Source organism: Populus nigra, chromosome 19 (assembly GCF_951802175.1).
Source record: "Populus nigra chromosome 19, ddPopNigr1.1, whole genome shotgun sequence".
NCBI lineage: Eukaryota > Viridiplantae > Streptophyta > Magnoliopsida > Malpighiales > Salicaceae > Populus > Populus nigra.
In genome coordinates, this window is record NC_084870.1 from 8,200,583 (window position 1) to 8,221,854 (window position 21,272).

Here is a 21,272-nt window from a genome sequence, read left to right on the forward strand (position 1 = left end):
GATGGTTCGCATTCTTCTCAAGCCTCAAACAGCCAAGGGACGTCTGCGAAATCATGTGAGTGATTTCTTCCTTCAATTTATAGACATATACGCGCACACATATGAGCTTAGTCTAAAGGTAATTAGGGCCTTGGTGAAGTTCTGTAAATTAGACATGCACCTAATTAGACTATTGTATACCATTGAAATTTGAATGTGGATTGTGAGTGTTTCAAATTATTTCCCTCCGCAAGTATATCTATAACTGCATTTCCTGTGATTTATCTTGTCCTTAAAGAGTGACAACTACTCGCCTCCGAGGTCGGACGAATGGGGCATTGACCCCAGCATTGGTGAACGATGTAATAGGGATTATTGTTATTATTGCATTTGAAACCTTTAGACAAGGTCAAAGCAGTGCTATCAGTGTTTTGTGGTTCGTGATTTCGGTGATAATTCTAGTGGCCTATGGGATTGTTTTCACCCGGAGAGCACTGATTTGGATTGTTGAAAACACCCCAGAAGAGAAACCTGTAAATCAATCATGTAGTTTCCATTCAGTAAGAGTCTCACTCTCGGTCTCATGATGAACTTGAGAGTCACATATGAGCTTATGGTATTTCTAGAATGGCTGAACAAAAGGGTAATTCTCTATGCTCGTGTTTTTTCTCTTCTACATTCTCTTGAAAATGTGCTTACTTTTTGGAAATTGTGAAGGAAAAGAATAAAAAGAATTCAAGTTCGCTAGATATTGGTTGCTAGCAACTTGCTTTCTATATGAACCACTGGATCTTATAGAATAATGCATCCATTCATTTTTGCAGTGTTTCAAAGCTAACAAGGGGGGTACACTGGTAGGCTTTGTTGATTAGGATGTGTGTTTTGGCCTCTTCAAGGTTGTAAAAAGCTTTCAAGGTTGTAAAAAAGCTTTTGTTTTGACTGGGTAGGAGTACAAAATACAGGTTGTGAGGGGTATGGTCCTTGTCTTGTTCGGGGAAGAGATGGGAGAGAAACAAGATCTGCAGCAACATAACCAATTCTTTTCAGGGCTTTTGGAGGAATAAGATCAACAATGTCGTCTGGCCCTTTTTTTTTTTTCCTTCCGGGACTAATAAACCTGTCGGAATTCTTGTCGACAAGGGTCACACTAATGACTCTGCTGCTATGCAATATTACAGTCGGCGCTTCGTTAACAGATATGTTGGCTTCTCATGAGGTGCTTGCCAATGCGGACAGGATGGTCGCTAATCGTGAAGTCTCTCTAACAGTAATAAAGTTTCTTTCATGTAATAATGTTGGAGATAATGTGAGGAGTAGAAACTTGATAAGTGGGTGGTGACATCTTTTTGTGTGAAGAATGTAAGAAACTGGACTGTTGTTTATGTAGAAAATCTTAATTAATTGCATTTTTTAAGTTAAATTTAATTTTGATGAACTAAATATATGGGAATATTATTAATTCATTGCAATAAAGAGTTTAATACAATCAGTCGATAAATTCCATGCAAATTTTAAGATATTTCTATAGAATTCCATGCAAGATAACAAAACTAGAATAAAATTTGAACGAGTAATTAAATTAAATAAAGTTTTTAACACACACTAACACATACCATACTAGAGTATTAAACTTATAGTTTGAAATATTAAACTAAAGTAGTGTAAATAGAAAGCATTGTTGTTAAATATTAAATTCTTTATTCTACATAAAGTCTTTTATGATTCTAATAATTTAACTTTTAAAGATTGCATAATCTTTCAAAGTCTACGAATCAAAGAAATATAAATTGACTTATTTAATTTTTAACGATTGCATAATCTGCTACTCAAAATTCTATAGCTCTAGAATGTGAAAAGCAACTACAATGAAAAATACTCTACTAGAGAGCAAAAAAACTTAATAAAAAAGCAAAAAAATTGAGATAGGTAAAAAAGTAAAAGGATTTTTAGGGATAATTTTTAGCTATGGACAACCCCTAATCCCTATTTATATAGGGAACTAGGGTTGCTAGACTTAATTCTAGCATTTTATATTAAATAATAAAGGTTAAGGAATATTTAAAAAACGTTTAGGAATTTTGATTATCTAGGTATTAAACCTAAGCAAAGAACAGAAGTTTACTTGGTTCTTGTTTCTTGAAGTTCCTTTTCCAAGAATTTCTTATTATCTTCTAGGTTCAAACTCTACGATGATACATATTAAATATTTTTCTTAATTTCCTTTTTGTTGTGCAACGTTCAATTACTTTACCACAGCTCGTTTTATTTGTATCATCCCTACATTTGAAGAATCTAGTTCTTCATACTTTTTAAATTATAATATTTTTTATTAATTTATTATCTTATCAATAAAAGCTTATGTGTTGATTATTTTTTTTATGAATAATTCAAATAGAAAATCTGATCAATATCTTATTCTAATTTTGGTATATTAAATTATAAGTATCCATATTAAATATTAAACTTTAATTTTTTAGATTTAATTTTCAATTTCAACCACCTTGAACAGTGGCGAAATTTCTGTGGTTGCCATGGAATACATGGCAATATGTTGACCGGTAGGCTCGGCAAAAACTCTAAATTCTTTCTTTTATATTTAGATAATGATTAGATTTAGGATTACAGTATGATTGTTTTTTAATTTTTTTTTGTTTTGAAATGTATTAAAATATTTTTATTTTTTTTATTTTTTTTTAACATTGATATATTAAAACAATGCAAAAATATAAAAATATAGTTTGAAATAATAATAATAATAATAAAAAAAAATCTTACACGCACATATAATTCTGTCAGTTCTAACTAAAGAAATAAGAAAAAACAAGAGCATGTTTTATGTTAGCATGATAAGTTGTCCTGTAATATTTTAATGAATGGATGAGATTGGTTTTAGAAATCTAAAGGCATGGTAGACTGAGCTAAGAGAAGATCAGCAAATTGTCAACCCTGACCAAGAACGTAAGCTAGCCACTGCCCCATTTCACGCACGTCCACATCCCTTGAAAAAGAGGAAGTATTTCTCTCTCTTTCTGTGCTTCTATTCTTCATAGCTAGTATTTGCATTTCAGGTAGTCATTATTTGTGATGGTCAGATTTGTCCAATTGTATCATCCCCTCCCTGATCACGCGAGATGGAGACATGCAGAACAATATTCCCGCGATCTTCTTCAAACTACAGAGGAAGTTGATGAGTCCAGTAGTACTACTCCTCATCATGTCTTTATATGTCGAAGAACTCATCCTAGTCACTGCCTGGGCATTTTCCACGGAGAAAACCCTTTGAACTGCTCCTTTAACATCATCTTATTTGATCTTGTTTTGATGATTTTGATTACTACCATGCTCCGTCTTCTTCTCAAGCCTTTAAAACAGCCAAGGATCGTCTCAGAGATTATTGTGAGTAATTTCTGCTTACTTATTTTGATCTGGAAAAATTCACACGGTCATGTATGCAGGTACTTGGTTCAAGTTGCATGTTCCCAGAAATTAGTTGGCCCAAATTAATATAGAATGAATTAGCACTCCTCTTTTCTTAATCATCTTGAGGGGAGCTACCTCTCATTTTCTGTTTAATATTTTGATTTTGATAGTTGATGCATGCATATATGTGTGTGTATGAATGTATTAGTTTGTGATTATTTCAAATTGTTTCCCTACTAAAGTTTTGCAATGCAATGATGATTTTTAAGGCTGCCATATTCGTTGGACCCTCTGTTCTAGGCCAGAGCAAGAAGTTAACCGAGCAGGTGTTACCAGATAATGCCCAGTTTGTGGTGGCGAATCTTGGAGCTATTGGTTTTGCATATTTCCTTTTTGTGACTTCAGTGGAAACGGATTTCAGTGTACTTAGAAAAGTAGGGAAGAAACACGTCTACAGTGCTGTGATAGGAGTCTTTTTTCCAATTACAACAGTGTGTATAGTTGCACACTGTTTTAAATCATCAATTCATGGGAACCTTGCAAAACCTGTTGGGATTGGAAGCGTTGCTTCAAGTGTGTCAGTAACTGTATTTCCTGTGATTTATCTTATACTTAAAGAGTTACGACTACTAAGTTCCGAGGTTGGACGGATGGCAATGGCCACAGCAATGGTAAGTGATGTGATGGGGATTATTCTTGTTTTTGCATTTGTAGCAGTGAAACATGGTCAACATAGTGGTGCCGATGCTTTGTGGTTTATGATTTCTGTGATAGTTCTAATGGCCTTTGCGATTATTGTGATTCGGAGCGTACTGCTCTGGATTGTTGAAAAAACCCCCGAAGGGAAACCTGTAGACCGGTCATATGTGGTTCTCATTTTGTTGGGGGTATTGGTGATGACATTTTTTAGCGACATGTTTGGTCTGGTCTTTCTTCATGCATCGTTGCTGCTGGGGATTGTGATGCCTGATGGGCCTCCGCTAGGGGCAACCATGGTGCAAAGGAGCCGAACAATAGTAATGGAGCTTCTTATGCCATTTACATTTGCAATCTTGGGATTGAATGTGGATGTCTTTGCCATGGCCAATTATGGCTGGTCGAATTTGGAACCGCTATTTGCCATGGTTATTGCAGGGTATCTCTCCAAATTGATTGCAACTTCCGCTGTTGCTCTCTTCTTTGGAGTTCCATTCAAAGAGAGTTTCACTCTCGGTCTCATGATGAACTTGAGAGGTTTATACGAGGTTACAATATTTTTGAAATGGCTGGACGAAGGGGTAAGCTCTCTATGCTCACATATTCTCTTGAAAATGTGATTAATTTTTTGAAATTTTGAAGGGCGAGGGGAAAAGGTTCAAAGTTAATTTCTTAGAAAATGAATATTGAAAGAAACTAGCCAGCGTAACCAAGCTCCTATGTGAATCACTCGACATTGTAGTGTAATCCACCTTTCCTTTTTGATGAACAGACCTGCTTTGATTTTGAGTGCAGTATGCAGGTTTAATTGTAGTTTTAGGGCTATGTTAGTAGCCATCCCCTTGTTAGCTCTATTATCCTCTTATCCATGACTTGTAGCTTCCTTTTTCTAATCTTTTGTCATCTGATAAAATTACGTCGCTCTTCAAGAAAAAATAAATGCCATGAGTAATTTGGGCAGAGGAGGATGAAATGTGATGGGAACTTAGTATAGGTTAGTTGGACTGAAGAGGCCAGCCCTGTACTTGGAAAAAAGCACGTCTTCTTCATTTTCCTTTTCTTTTCCAAGTATATTGTAAGAGACAATTAGAAAACGTTCGTATAATGGCTTTGAAAACATTTCACATTTTGGATTGTTAGGTTTTTACATTTTTTGTTTGCTCGCAGATTTTGGAGACCCCTACCTACACATTGATGCTGCTATTAACAACATTGATGACTGGCACATGTTCAGCTTTGATTTGCTTCATCTACGATCCCACAAAGCAATACATGACAAACAAAAGAAGAACCATACAACACACCCCTCCAGGAACAGAGCTCAGCATATTAGTTGGCATCCACGATGAAGAATGTGTAGCAGGGCTCATTAACCTCCTCGAGACCTCACATCCAACTATGACCAGCCCTTTTGCAGTCTATGCCATCCATCTATTTGAGCTTGTAGGCCGTGCGTTTCCCGTGTTCATAGACCATGATAAACCAGAACGACCACCCAAGTATATAAACTACAAAAAAATTCACAATGCCCTAAAGCTCTATCAAAAACCAAGAAGTGAATATGTCAAGCTACGTTCCTACACTGTTGCGACAGTGAAGCGAACTATGCACCAAGACATTTGCGATTTGGCTTTGACATATAAAGCTACTCTAATCCTCTTACCTTTCTGCAATAAAAGACTTGATAACCTTGCAGGAAGTGAAATTGTCAGGCATGTTTATGGAATGCAATCTATAAACTCTAGAGTCCTAGCCAATTCACCTTGCTCAATTGGAATTCTTGTCGACAAGGGTTACACTCATAACCCTATTGCCATGCAATATTACCATCAGCTCTTCTTTCGCAGATGTGTTGTTCTATTTTTGGGAGGAGCGGATTCTCGAGAGGCACTTGCCTACGCGGACAGGATGGCTACTAATCCTGAAGTTTCTCTCACGGCGATAAGGTTCCTCTCATACAATAATATTGGAGATGATGAGATGGAGAAGAAGCTTGATGACGGGGTGGTGACATGGTTTTGGGTGAAGAATGAAGGGAATAGCAGAGTGGCTTATAGAGAGGTGGTGGTGAGAAATGGAGAAGAAACTCTAGCAGCAATCCAGGCATTGGACAACGATACTAATGAACTTTGGATAGTGGGAAGGAAGCAAGGAATAAACCAGGTGCTCCTTGAGGGATTGTCAAAGTTGAGTGAAAATCCTGAATTGGGAGTGATTGGAGATTATGTTGCATCCACTGATTTTGGTAGCACAGCTTCTGTGTTAGTAGTACATCAGCAAATTATGAGAGGATGAGGGCTGGCTACTGCTGACGTGTTATCAGAGATAGCTTTGGTGGTAGGTTTTCTGAACATCCCTGTGTAAAGACTAATTGAATTTTATTGTTATTTTTTTAAAATACTGGGAATTATATCTTTACCCGATTTGTTGATCAAGTAAATATCAAATGCGATTCAACTGGAATATCACGGGTGCAAATACTGTCTTGTAACGGGTTTTTCCATCAGGTATTTGCCAATTGTAACTTCTGGAGGTTCTTTGCAGCATTAATGCAACGAAGAACTTGAAATCAAATAGCAACTGTTAAGAAATGGAAGCACTAACATGTATCCTCGCCATATAAATTAGTCTTCAGATAAGAACAACGTACATGGAAGCATTATGAAATGCAGTTAAGTTCATTACACACTAAAAATGTAAGATTTTCTATTGACCGATATGCCACGTTAAACAATTCGCGACAAGAGATCTAACTGTTAGAACTTGGAAACTCTCAACCCATAAGTTTCAAATCTTCATCGATGGTGGGCTGGCAGCTTGTTCGATGGATTATGTTTATTCCAGCCCCCAGCTCAGATTCAGAAATGGTCAAATAAGACGATATCACAAGTCTATATGCTTGTCCAGATACTATTTACCATCCAATATTTTTAGTTCTATGACGAGACGGAGAGAACTTCTTCCTTGATGCCAAACAGGACACGATATTACCGGGGAGAAAGAGAAGGCCAGATTGAGATCAAGGCGTATCCTTCGTCTCGCTTGAGCAAACTGCATACATGTTAGAATGATAGTATTTTAGAGAGCATTGATAAACTCCACCCGTTTTTTTATCAAGAAAAGAAAAGAAATGTTGAATAATTGGCTATGTCTTGGTTAATCTGCATATTTAATTCTAAATTAAAAGTGGACTATATAAAAAAATATTTTTTCAATATAAACTCTATAATATAAAATATTAATATATCTAAAAGTCATATTTTATATCGAAAGATTATAAGCTTTATATTTAAAACTCTTTTGTTTTTAGATGAAATATTAACTTTTCTCTTTTTGGTTTTATTGGTTTATACATTTTTTAATTTATTTTATTAAATGTAAACAATAAATTTCTATTAAAAAAATTTAAATATCAAAAAACACATCTACAACATTATCATATTTCTCTCTTGTATTAAAAATCAATTTAAAATCCTACCCTTAAGTAGGGTTACAGCACCAGTCAGAACTAAAAGTCACCGTTAAGACTAACGAACCTTGAGTTTTCTTTTTCTCCAAGAAAAGGATGAAAATACCAGCTTCACAGAATGCTGGCGGAATATTCTGTTATTATTTTTTAAAAACTCAAAATATTGACACCCGTATATATAAAAATTATCAAATCTATATACATAAACAAACAAATAATCATCTGCTCTCTAGCCTAAAACAACTTGTCTGCGCTTCCAAGTTCCAACCAATACTAAATCCAAGTCCCAACAAAACACGCCCTCCTTTATCTCACACCATTAAAATACTGCCACGTGTCCAACCAAATCACCCTAGCCCTACCAAAATAACCAGAGTTAACCCCATATAAAGTCACAAGTTCCACAAAATCATAAACACGCAAAACCCTTTCTCGCCATCTCTCTAGAAGCCTCTCTCGGTCTGTCTAATCGCCGCCTATATCATCATCCATCATGCCTCGCCGAAGCTCTGGAGGTCAGATTTTTACTTATATTTGCTATTTATTTTCTGGGTGTTTATTTCTTGAGTTTGTGTGTTCATTTGTGCAACTTCTTTGCTTTAGATTTTGAGAAAACGTAGGCAAGATTACAAATATAATTCTGTTTCTTTTCTGTTTTTTTTTTTCGTTTTGCGATTAGGGAGGCCGGGTCGTGTTGATTATATTTTTCTAGTCGTTTTTTTCTTAAAAAAAACATTTCGTTTGTGTTTAAGTCTTCTAATTCGTGAAAGTTAATATCCAGCATAGCGTTTGTTCCATTTTATCTGTTTAGATCTTGAAAGATGCCTAATTGGTATGGGTTTCCATGTTTTTGCTGATATAAATAAGTGGGTAGCTTGATTTTCTTGTTTTGTTGTTTAGTTAATATTGAACATCAAAACTTGGGCATTTAGATTCTGGTGTTTTTCAGCTTTTATAATTTTTGGGCTGATTGATTCATTTCTTGAATACCCCTTTCTGATCCTTTTCATTTCACTGTTTGGGATAATCTTCTGAGCCCTTTACGGGTTTCCAATCATTTTGTTTATAGCCGTTTGTTAATCAATTCTGCAACTTGCATGAAATACCGATGACCCAACTTCTTATTTACACATAATCCAATGTTTTGCAGGAAGATCTGCCCGCCCAGCTCCTCGTCCTGCACCAGCACGCAGCCCACCTCCCCAAACAGGTAATGTTTCTCTGCAGAGTCTTGCAGCGTATTTGAAGATCTCAAAACATTTTTTAAATATACTCAAGAACAGATTTAGTTTTCATGCATCACATTTAGTTTTGGATATAGGGTTTGAAATGCAATTTTACGTTGTCATCTTAAATTTGGCGTTGCTTTTTTTAAGCAGAGCTTGGCTTTAATTCATTTATTTTTTTCTTGATGCAGTTAACCATGCTCCTCCACCAGCTCATACTCAGAGTAGTGGTGGTGGATCATTGCTCGGAGGCATTGGCTCAACCATAGCTCAGGGTATGTGAAAAATAGAATGTTGTTGTCTTGGGATTGAAATTGTCACTTTCATGTTGTATCTTGGGCATGCTATATATGATTTGAATCATCATAAGTCTGAATTTTTCTGCTCCTGTTCTCTCTTAATACAGGCATGGCTTTCGGTACTGGAAGTGCAGTGGCACACAGAGCTGTAGATGCTGTGATGGGTCCTCGCACTATTCAACATGAAGCCATGGTCTCTGAGGCTGCTTCTCCCTCAACACCTGCTGCAAGCAGTATGGGTGGTGCTGATGCATGTAATATCCACTCCAAGGCATTCCAAGATGTATGTGAACTTTTCTCATCTGGTTACTTTTTTGCTAAGATTAGCCATCTTAAATTAAGTGATTTTTTTAATGTCTTTTTTCTTATTTCTGGTTGTAAAATTGCTTGGAGAATGCTAGAGAGTGACAGTTTGGCAAATAATTTTCTTCTATACTGTCTTGTTTAATTTGAACTAGTGCTGTGTCCAAATCTCATCCAGAATAGTAAAACAATCTGTTCAGTGGTGTCATTGTGAGAACAAGTTTTTCAAAACATATTTTAGACTCTTCAATATGAGCATGGTAACTTAGAGGCTTTCTCTTGCTAAATACTTGGTTTTTAATTTTGTTTTTCTTTCTGTTCATGCCTGATGCTGCTTGTATTTTTTTTATGTTATACCCAAACTTAGGTTATTAATTGCTCTTGCATTGTTCACTGGTCTTCCTTGTAGTGTGTGAACAACTTTGGAAATGACATCAGCAAGTGCCAGTTCTACATGGACATGCTGGCCGAGTGCAGGAAGAACTCAGGCTCTATGTTGAGTGCCTAAATGTTGCCCCGTTGCTTTGCCATGAAATGGAGTATTGGCTTTGAACTAAATTTCTATTTTGATTTATGTGATGGTGATGAAGCTATAGTCCATCTATGGTACATTTATTAATTTTTGTGGTGAATTACTAGATGCTGAGATTCAAATACTCGACCTTTCCAGGTTATTATTGAAACCTGGTTATCTGTGTTTTGTTCCATCTAGTGCACATTCATCTGATTGAATGCCAATGGTTGGACTTGAATAATTACGATGGACAGTGATTCATTGATGTTATCAGCTTTCCTGATTCTTAATAATTTTGGCATTTCCGAAACATGTTCACTTATTCTGAAATATTAAAATAGTTAATTTGCATGACTTGTGCACGTGTTTTGAGGTATGAAGCTATGTTTTTATGAATAAACCACGACGAGTAATAAGTTTGAAGAATTTTCTCGGAGATAGTATGAATTTGAATCACTATGTTATAGGTGAAAACTCTTCACATCCAATTAAAGAATTTGTTTTACCTAAAGAGGTTGATATAATTTTGGTTGGACAGCAAAAAAGAAAGTGTTGTTGAAATTTACCCCTATTGTTGCAATTTTTACCTTTCCAAAATCTAATGTCTGTGGCACACGCTTGAGAGTTTACATATTAATTAAAAGTCTATAATTAAGAATGTAATAAAATCTCAGATTATAAATTTACGAAGTTACGAAATCTGAATTTTAGAATAAAAATCTCTAGTTTATTGCAAACTAAAATTCCAGGTGTTCATGTGCCTGTTCCTCTCCGCAACTCTTTGCATTCAAGTTACCATTTTCTACTTGATTCTTTTGAATTGCAATGGGAAAGTTTACAGACAGGGAGGAGCTACAGTGTATCTTCTTCCCATAAATCCAACAAGAAAACTGTTGTGCGCAATGCTGTTGAATTTGTCCAATCCCTTGTGATTCTCAGCCTTGGCAAGAGCTTTACCACCAAAAATGCACCGCGTCACTGAACTCTTGCACCGATATAGACTGCACAAGATTGTAGGCATACCGACACCCACCACCCATAAAACCACCAATTTATCATCTGGGCACCCTTTTATCCAATCTAGTTTTACATCGCACCATTGATCTCACAGTCAATGGTGCTCACCGTTGATCAAAGACTATTGTCGTTTTGATTTGTGAGAGAATGACTGAAATTGCTTGCAAGAAGTTTATTGCTGTTGTTAATGAAAGTGTCAGTATTTTTGTTTTTGCATTCAAAAATTATTTTTAATTTTTTTTTTCAAATTAACTTTTTTACATGATTCTGAATTGTGAATCAAAATTCTTAATCAAATAAATATTTAAGGATAAAATTCAAAATAAATAAATAAAACAATACAAAACAAAACAAATAATAATTAAAAAAATATTAGTATTACTTTATATCAAATGTAGCCAAATCTCCCACCTAATTGATAATCGATTGTCGAGTACTAAGCTGAAAAATTAACATCAACCCTATGGGACCAATGCTCAAGACAAGGAATGATGTATAGATAATGTGTGTATTCCATATCCTAATCATCACAAGAACAATATACGAAGATGTGATAACAAATACAAAAGCCACAGCAATCCCTGAAAAAAAAAGACATTTTATAATGTTTGTTATGAAGAATTTCGATTTTGAAAGCAGGACTTAGGATTTGACTCCTCAAAGTTAGCATATATGTAAACTACAATTCCATCACTAGAAAACATAGTTATTAAACCCGGTCTAGGGGTTGACCCGATCAAGAAACCGGGTTTTGGATTTTATGGGTCAACCCGGATCAACTTGGAAATTCACTCATTTTTCTTTCTTTTGAAAGTTGTTGACAACAACTTCAACACCTAAAAATATTAATATTCCCACAACTTTATAATTTACCTTTCCCAGCCAAATGGCTCCAAGAGGCAAAAGCTACGAGGAATGCCCCACATTGCAATTTAATATATTTCCTGGTCAACTAAAATTTTTGAAGGAAAGACACACAAAACCTAAACTTTTCCCTGTCTCTATAAAATAAAACAACAAGCCGCCACTCCCCCTACTTTTAGATTCTCTCCTAAAACCAGCCAATGCTTCCCTTTTTGCTTGGCCAAAATAACTACCATGCGCGACTGACTATAAAAAATTGAAAGATAAAAGACATTCTCTTCCCTTCTTTCTTTACTCTCATTCTAGAAGGCATTCTGTCAAGCAACATGGGATGAAGACCTTGGCCACAACTTCCTTCATCTCTCTCTCAGTCACCCCCTTGGTTTTTTGGCCAAAACTAGAGAGCCCTTCCTTCTTCCCTAGCCGTTTCCGTCTCTTAACCAAACCAGAACCGCCACCCACTGACACAGGAGACTAGCCCGACCAGCCTTTCCTTTGAACAACCTCCAACGGCAGTGTCCCTCACTCTCTTTTCTTCTCTATTGCTGCTAACAACAACTCATTGTAGAGAAGATGATGAAATAAAAAGGGAGGCCGAAGGATAAAAACCACATTTGAAAAGGAAAAAAAAAAACTGGGTCTCGTCCGGGTCATGGATCGATCGGGTTTTATTAGGTTGTTGCACCAGCCGGTCTTTTAACAAACCCGAACCGGGCCAGGTCCCAGGTCGACCGAGTCCCAGGTCCACCCGCCAGGCCGATCCGGGTTTAATAACTATGCTAGAAAGTAATCTTTACCATATGCATTCTCGTCTGTCAAAGTGATTTTGAATCCAAGAGTGACCCTAACACAAGCCAACATAAGAAGGGTGTTGATTTAACCATTTAGTAGGTGACCCGGTGGTAAGAGTTTGGAACCAAGAGGTTTGCTCTCCATGTGATCTCAAGTTCGAGCCCTGTGGTTGTTAATATGATGACTACTTGAAACTTACATGATCATTAACTTTAGAGCCTGTGAAATTAGTCAAAGTATGCGCAAACTGGCCCGGACACCAACGTTAGTAAAAAAAAAGGGGTGTTGATTTAAATTACGAAAGGTATAGCTTAACTGGTTAGGTTTTAAATTTGTTTTATAGAGGTCATCAGTTCGAGTCTCATAAATCTTAGAGCTAATAGAAACTTGTATGGTTGTTAATTTTACGATCCAAATAATTAGTTCAGATATACATAAGCTGACTCGAACATCCACGTTAATAATAAAAAAATAATGATGTTGATTTCTGGCATAAAAACTCGTCCCTCGTATTTTTGCAGATGTGTGCACCACCTTAGCCCGTGGAAAACACCCCAGTGGTACTGGTTAAGCTAGAAATAATGTCTGCTAGAAATTAATGACTGGCTAGAAATAATGTCTGCTAGAAATTAATGACTGGCTAGAAATAATGTCTGCTAGTACTCCCAGAAACAAATGTGGCCTGTATAATGGATCAGTGCCCAGAAAAATCATCAAACAAGCACAAATCAAAACATATCAATGATGATGATGGTGGTGCTGATGATGATGATGATGATGATGTCAAGTTTGTACACTTACTTCGAATTGAGCGATAGAAGGTAGCTGAAACGTCGTCATTGCAGTCGACGATAATGGTTATACACAGTGGACAGCACTTCATCGTGTAGTTATTAATCAGCATGGACTTGACAGGATGCTCTTTGAGACGGTGACTTGGCAAAGGCGACCTGTATTTGGACACTTACATTATCTTCGTCTGGATTTACTAGTGAATGAAAGGGTAATAAACATTAAATATCATTAATACCTTTTTAATTGAATGTAAAAGGAAGACATGATAAATAGGATAAAATTGGATTTTTCAAAAATAAAAATAAAGATGAATAATAAATTAATGTCAAGAAATTATATAGCTATTTCCTCCCCCCTCAATCACTCTCAATTTAAAGGTAAGATTTTAAAGGGAAATAAATTTTCTTTCCAAAATAAAAAGTGTGTTTGGGATACACAGTGTAAGGTGTTTTTAAAAATATTTTTTTTATTTGAAAATATATTAAAATAATTATATATATTTTTTTAAAATTTTGAACACTAATATATTAAAATTATAGAAAACACTTAAAAAATAGTTTTTTTATTTTTTAAGCTAAAAATACTTTTAAAAAATACCAAAAATATCAACAAAAACACTCTCAAACACACCTTTAAAGATACGTTGTAAATTTTAAAATATTTGGAATAATGGAATGAAACAACTATGAGACACCAATTAAAAATTATTAAAAGATTGTGCGGAATGAGATCAATTAAAGTAAGAAATCAGAACATGTAAAAAAAAGAGAGAGAGTTAAAAACCAGATCTTTGTAATGCCACCAAAATGGAAAAAAAAAAAAAAAAAACGTAGAGTGCATTTTCTCGACGGTCTCTTTCCATAAACCATGAACGGCTTCTGTTTTCATGGTTTAAATGTGCGTTCCAATTTTTTAATTTCCATTGACTAAAAAAGAGCTGGATTTGTAAAATAATACCACTGCCTGCCGAGTGACAAACATTTGGCAGTCAGTTTAAGAAAACGAGTAAAAATCAAAGCTTACAAAGAGCCCATGACCCTCAAGATTGAATTAAGAATACTAAAGAATGCTCATGAAAGGTCAAAATTGAAGGCCCCCCTGCATCATCCTCAAAGGCCATGTTAAGAGGGTGATTCGGTTAGCATTTCAATCGGAACTTAAAATTTAAAAAAATTAATTTTGTTTTAAATTAATTTTTTAAATATTTTTTAATTGTTTTGATGTTGATGTTTAAAATAAAAATTAAAAAAATATATCATTTTAATATATTTTAAATATCAAATATTTTAAAAAACAATTACTACTATTTTTTTCCTGTACGCTAACCTAGTCTTCTCTTTGAACGGTGAGGTGCCACCATGACATAAACTCATTTTTTTTATATTCGGGAATAGAAACTAGTGCAAGGCAATAAAAAGTAACGATTGAGAAACTAAGTTTCAACTTTTCTTGCAGAACACTCCTTCCATAAAAAACCACCTGCTTGCATTGTTAGTCATTCCGACCTTGACATTAACTAATTTGACCAAGTACGCAACTTGCGGGTTTGGCATAAATCACAGCAATGCCTAACACGCTTGCCTCGAGGACACAACTAACTAGTCCAAGGCAGGCATGCAAGCTGTGCTTTCCCGTAAATTCCTCACTCCATGCCTAACCAACTTAAACTAAACTTCTTCGAATGTTCCTTCCAAAAATATTTATTATTTACAGGTCAGTCTATTTATTTGTTCTCAATGAAAATAAAAATTATAATCGTAGTCAACCCTTGAGAAAGTTGATGCACAGTTTCTTCCATGCCTCCCTATCTGGTTCGGTTCCCTCCACGTTTGCCTTTATCTTGTCAGCATAGGAGTCCTGATTGATAAATTAATTAGAAAGGGTCAGTCTAAAGGTTTAGAGCTGAGATCAATATTGAAAGTGAAGACGCATACCACTATGAAATCGCGTTGGAGAAGGCGGTTGATCAAGTGGAAGAGAATGTCTTTGGTGTACTCGGGGTGACCTTGGATGCCCATGATGTGGTCCCCACATCGGAACATCTCGACCCCTGTCTTATCAGACCACGCAATCACCTCGGCTCTAGCAGGAAGTTCCTTGACCTGGTATTATTACAAACGGTTGCAAAATATTGGAACGGTATATCCATTAAAACATAAAAATGATTAATTATCCATGGATGGATTGTAAGTTGGTGTTACAAAGTTCATTTTTTAACCGAACAAACCTCGTCTCTGTGACATTCGATCACCGAGAGGACAGCAGGCATTTTCACCGAGGAGGAGAGCTTCGATGGAGCTGAAAAATTGATGGTTCTTATCCCTATATCCCACCCAGAGACGGCGCGTCCAGTCTTCCCCCCCAGAGCACGGCATAGTATCTGATCAAAACCATAAAACGTTCTCTCAGAAGCAATATATAAATTGGGTTATTGGGAACAAAATGTGTACAAAGTTTCAAGCAAATTATTTGCTTTGCCATTTTATAAAGCACCACCCAATAAAACAGCCTTTCATGTGCACTAATATTATGATATGGACTTACATTTAGTTTGTCAACTATGTGCACAGAAAATATACACCTGTCACCCACAATAGCTATCAATCAACAAGTGAATCGAAATTGCCATAGGAAAGCACTACGCCTCAAGAGATAGCCCATCACAAACAGTACTGATCACAGAAAGAACCCAAAAAACAAAATGTCCATAGTTCTCCATTATATATACATATGGGTTTCCATCAAATTTTGTCTACCGACAAATCTTATCTCACAGTCTTGCATTAAGAATGAGACCATTTGGCTTCACATTTGCTTTGTCCACCATAGGGACTCTACAATATATGGATATGACCAGTTTATTTCGCCTCATGGTGATGAGGTTACACAAAATCCACAACATGTGTTCGTGTCCCTTGTATGTGGACGCTAATCCAACAAATATAACTACTTTATGCAATCAACTTTAAAAAAGAAATTTTGCGCACAAGGAGGAAAAAAAAACAGAAGGCAAAAACTGTTGAAATTATATTGTAATGATCGCCAAAAGTTTTCATACATCATAGCGTTACATGTCAATTGTTTTGCACTCTTATAGGCTCAAACCCCAAAAATAACGTAGAGCCAGAAGGATGTTTCTGTCTGGCCACTCTTTTAGCATCCGAAAAATAGTGCATGACACAGACACCGTTTTTTAAATGAAAATTGGTTTTCCATTGTAACTTAGTTTTTTTTTCTCAAGTAAAAACTTTCAGTAAATGAAACTATATATTAAAGCCGAGTAGAACAGGTGCGGAGCCAATTGCACACCATTCCCACACCAGTGGAAAGGATGGCTGAGCGACATGAAGCATAAAAGAATCAGCTGAGATAGCGCTATCATCTAACAACAAGGTCAGAATTAGCGGTGATGGAGCACGCGCACATCAGTTATTTTCAAAGTGAACCACACTGGAAGTGCTACTACGGATTTTTTTCAGCTGCTTGGATTGGATGGATGCCTAATTCACTTTCTACTGCTAGCATAAAATCTGCGCTTTTTTCCAAATTTATTTTATCTCCGAGTCTCGGTACAAATATTTTATTTCATATTTTATTCACTTTGATCGACTTAAAACCTTTTTGACTAGCCTCCACAAACGGAAAACTAAAGATTTAAAACTGGCCACTCTCCCCGAAGCATTCGTATCCAAGCTCAAAATAGATTTTGCCTCTTTCTGTCTAAAAGGATTTTCAAACATCTAAATGCAAATAAAGATTAATCCCGTGATATCTTTTCCTCCAGTATAGGAAGGGAAGATTCGGCCCATCTATTGCCCTTGCTAAGATAAAAACTACTGTTTCGTTAAAAAAGAGAACGGTAATTATTTGAGAAATCAATGCCACTACGACGAAAAAAAAATACTAAAAAAAAACTCAAATACAGTTCAGTTCCATGGGACGACAAGCGTTACAAAGGCATGAAACTATAAGGACGCAAAAAAAATATCATGAATGCGATATTAAAAAAAAGGGGGGGAAACAAAGAACTAAATCAATAATTAAATACCTGGTGGCCGAAGCAAACACCCAGAATTTTTTTCTTTTTCGAATCCAGTTTCTTTAACAGACTCAAAAGCTTGCAGATCCAAACATCATTGCCATGAGCATCATTGCAGCTTCCAGTGATCACAAATCCATCAAAGGTGTCAGTCTCGTCATCTTCAGGGAACTCTCCAGAAGCCACCCTGTAAACATCCCATGCCTCTCCTTCTTCAGCCAACATTCTCACAAACACCCCAAAATACCCTCCGTACATCTTTATCACGTATTCTGAGTCCTCTGCGCATAACAAAACCGCAAACCTCTTGCCACCCATTTGTTTTTTAGCAGCAAAAGAACTCAGTTGTTTTTACACTTGATGTGAAAAAAATGTGACTTCCTCTCTCTAAAAATGAAGGTTTTTAGAGAGAGAGAGGGAGATAGAATAGGAGGAGGGTTTTCTCTAAGAGACAGCCCGAGATAATTAAGGGGATTTTGTTTTCTATGTTTGTTATCGTGAAAATAAAGGATTGTGTGTTTCGTCAGAGAAAACTAGCTTGTATATAACAAGAATGGGTTTGTAACTAGGTCATGTTTTTTGGTCTAATTTACAATTGTGTCCTGATTTATTTGTTTACCAAATTAGCCTTGATTTTTGTGATTGGTTTCTCTTTTTAGGTTTTTAGGAGGTGGGATTCATTTTCGTGGATCTGACTAAAATTATGGCAAAGATTTTTTGACAAGTAAAGTATTTTCTTTAAGGGGCTTTTTTTCTTGGTTAGAAAATGTTTTTATAAAAAATTAAATTTTTATTTTAAATTAATTTTTAATGTTTTTTTATTATTTTTATATGATAATATGAAATTACTTTTTCTAACATGTAAGTAACTGTTTTGTGAACTTATATTAATGAAGTACATTTACTGTATATATATTATTGTGGTGTATGTTACTTTTAAAAATTGATATTTATTTGAAAAATATATTACAATAATGCTGATTTTATAATTTTTTTATTTTTTATATCAATATATCAAAATAATTTAAAAATATCTGAAAACATATAAATTTAATATTTTCTTCATCATTATCTACCAGTAAAGCAATGTTTGCAATAACTTTGTTATTTTTGTTGTCACTGCTGCAATATTGAAATTGTATATCTTGAAGAGACAACACTTTCTCTATATTTTGCCTCCTTGTTATCTGAAAAGGTTGAACATAGATAACAATATGATTGTTTAATCTTAATATAAAGTTTATTCATAATCCTCTTGTACAAGTCTTTATTTCCTTAATTATTTCTTGAAAAAATAGCCTACAAGGCTATTCAAATATAAAAAAATATCTTGATTACTAAAATATTAATTAAATCGAAAATTCAAATCTCAATAGGGGAAAAAAAATATGAAAACAACAAGGAAACAAAATTACGAGCAGCAACATCAAGGTCAAATTAGCATGTCGATGAACTTGGATGAAGCTATCTTCCTAGTTGTGTAAGTGTGTGTGACTTTGTAAGATTATCTACTATTGATCTCGTGTGTGAGAGTGTGTGTGTGTGTGTGTGTGTGTGTCCTTTACTGTAAGGTAATTATTCTAAAGTCAAATGATTCAACGCTAGCTGAAAAATGACAAATAATCGTATACATCAAGGGAAAACAGACTTCACCAAAAAAAAAAAAAAAAAAGGGGGAGGGAAGAGAAGAAAAAGGGCATTCAAATCAATACCACTGTTATCCAGTGATAAAACAGAAGGGAGATGGTACGGATAGTAACAAGTTAATTTGCAAGAAACATAAAGTGCAACCACATTCAAAGGATTTTTAAAAATTTATTAGTTGTTATTTTTTGAAGTATTTTTTATTTAAAATATACTAAAATAATTTTATTTTTATTTGTTAAAAATTATTTTTAAAATCAATATATTTTAAAAAATTAATTTTAAACAAAATAAAAAAATTCAAATTTTGCACAAACCCCTTTTTTTCTGGGACGGAACAGCAAATGGAGGCTTGGCCGTCTTTTTCGCAACGTGGAAAGGTATCAGAAAAAGGCAGATTTATTATCATCGAGTTTTTAATTGAGATCAGGAAAGCTTCTCCATGAGGCCTTAATGGACCGCAGACTCGGAAATCATTCATCAAACATGTGGGCCAGATTATAAAAGAAACGAGCATAGTTATAGATTATTTATATAAAAAAATATATATATAAATTGAGGCATATTAAAAAAGAAGTTAGAAATTGATTGTTTTATTGCTTATCACGCAAAACATAAAATTATTTGCGAGCTCACTTCTATGATACGATTGACCTATGCACAAATAACATTAACATCATTAATTCTACCATATGAATCATAGAGTCTTAATCTAGATTACACCAACTATTATCAGCGGCTATAAAGCCAGAAGACAATCACATTAGAAACCTGAAGTAATCAAGTACCGTTCATTATTTGTTTTGTCTTAACAATGTGAGTAATTGCCGTTTTACATGAATCATAGGCGACCAGTGATGGATTTCCAATTATGCACGCATTAAGGAAAATGCAGAGACAATGAAGAGACCAATAACAAGATGTGATGTGGTCCATGCGGACAACCATGTGTATTCTTAAAAGCAAAGTACTGTGGTAACGTTGCGATATGTCTTCTCTTTTTTAAAAAAAAAGTTTAATATGAGTATCGGGTTAGTTTGCGCGCACTTCGACTAATCCTACGGGTTCTGAAGTTAACGACCATGTAAGTTTCCAATAACTATTATATGAGTAACTACAGGGCTCAAACCTAAGATCATAAAAAAAATAAATCTTTTAATCTGAAATTTTTACTACTAGACCATTACCTAGACAATTAATATTGCATATGTCTTAATCACTTGATGCATGGTTATAGCTTTTCGCACATCCCATTTCAAACGGCACCTTGATTACTAGACCCCGGTTCAAGCCGCGTGAAATGCTTTGACCCATGTTAAACAAATTGAGGATATCTGGGGTGTAAAAAAAGGTTTGTATACCATGTTATTAAACATAGAGAGTTTTTTTATTCTTATTTTATTTTGTTAAATCTTCAAATTTTTAAGTGGCTTCTGTAATTTCTAAATATGATATTAAAAAATTAAAACAAAAGTAAAAGAGTTTTGAAGTTGATCGAGGATCTCTAAGAGGAAGATGCTATTTTAAAAAAGTTAAATTAATAAATAATATAAATATAGCTATCTTTTAGAACATGTAAAATAAATATAGAATAGCCGAAATAATATTTTTAATTTATTTTTAGCTTTCCATTATTCACACCCCCCTTGGAGATGCTCTTATGGGGAAGAAATGAAACAACTTTATATTTTTATTTGAATTGATAGAAGCATTACTGACTCGTCGGAGTGATGCCTGACCGCATGCGTGACACAAGCAATCATGACATTCTATTTTTTCAACCGCAACTTTGATATATAATAATGGTTATATTTTGCTCCTGGACGCATATGGTTCGAAAGTGGTGATTTTATACAACGAGACATGTCTTTTCATGAATTCATTGGATCTTTTCATAAATTCAGGTTTTTCTCTTTTTTTGACGTGGTGTTTCTTATATTGCTGTCGAATTGATTTTTAGTGACTTTATATGATTCCGAAGGTATGTTTATTTCAGTAACAAGAACAGTAACAATTTAAATACAAGATTCTTCAAATCACAAAGACATTAATTAAACATAAATCCTTTAAAATAATTTATTTTCTCAATGAAATAAAAATGTTATGCTTCCTCGACAGTAATCGCTGGGGAAATTAACACCTGTCATGACACCCGATACAATTAATATCATTTTAGTCCTTTTTGTTCAAGCCTGACGATGTTGTCTTTGCAATT

The 21,272-nt window shown here is 34.9% G+C and overlaps 3 protein-coding genes across 3 annotated transcripts; 2 read left to right on the forward strand and 1 right to left on the reverse strand.

Annotated features, from left to right (window-relative positions):
• Positions 1-3,063: 3,063 nt before the first annotated feature.
• On the forward strand, positions 3,064-6,558 carry LOC133680162 (cation/H(+) antiporter 24). Its single transcript, XM_062102979.1, has 3 exons — positions 3,064-3,375; positions 3,669-4,676; positions 5,263-6,558. Exons 1-3 carry the CDS (start codon positions 3,064-3,066, stop codon positions 6,388-6,390), a joined length of 2,448 nt encoding a protein of 815 aa, XP_061958963.1. The 3' UTR covers positions 6,391-6,558.
• Positions 6,559-7,924: 1,366 nt separating this feature from the next.
• On the forward strand, positions 7,925-10,176 carry LOC133679302 (uncharacterized). The gene is made up of 5 exons (XM_062101847.1): positions 7,925-8,079; positions 8,715-8,774; positions 8,982-9,065; positions 9,197-9,372; positions 9,802-10,176. The coding sequence occupies exons 1-5, from the start codon at positions 8,058-8,060 to the stop codon at positions 9,898-9,900; spliced, it is 441 nt and encodes a 146-aa protein (XP_061957831.1). The 5' UTR covers positions 7,925-8,057; the 3' UTR covers positions 9,901-10,176.
• A 4,666-nt stretch (positions 10,177-14,842) lies between these two features.
• LOC133679321 (gamma-glutamyl peptidase 5-like) lies at positions 14,843-17,932 on the reverse strand. The gene is made up of 4 exons (XM_062101871.1): positions 17,423-17,932; positions 15,602-15,754; positions 15,309-15,476; positions 14,843-15,231 (listed from the first exon to the last, which is right to left on the reverse strand). The coding sequence occupies exons 1-4, from the start codon at positions 17,729-17,731 to the stop codon at positions 15,136-15,138; spliced, it is 726 nt and encodes a 241-aa protein (XP_061957855.1). The 5' UTR covers positions 17,732-17,932; the 3' UTR covers positions 14,843-15,135.
• Between the last annotated feature and the right edge of the window lie 3,340 nt (positions 17,933-21,272).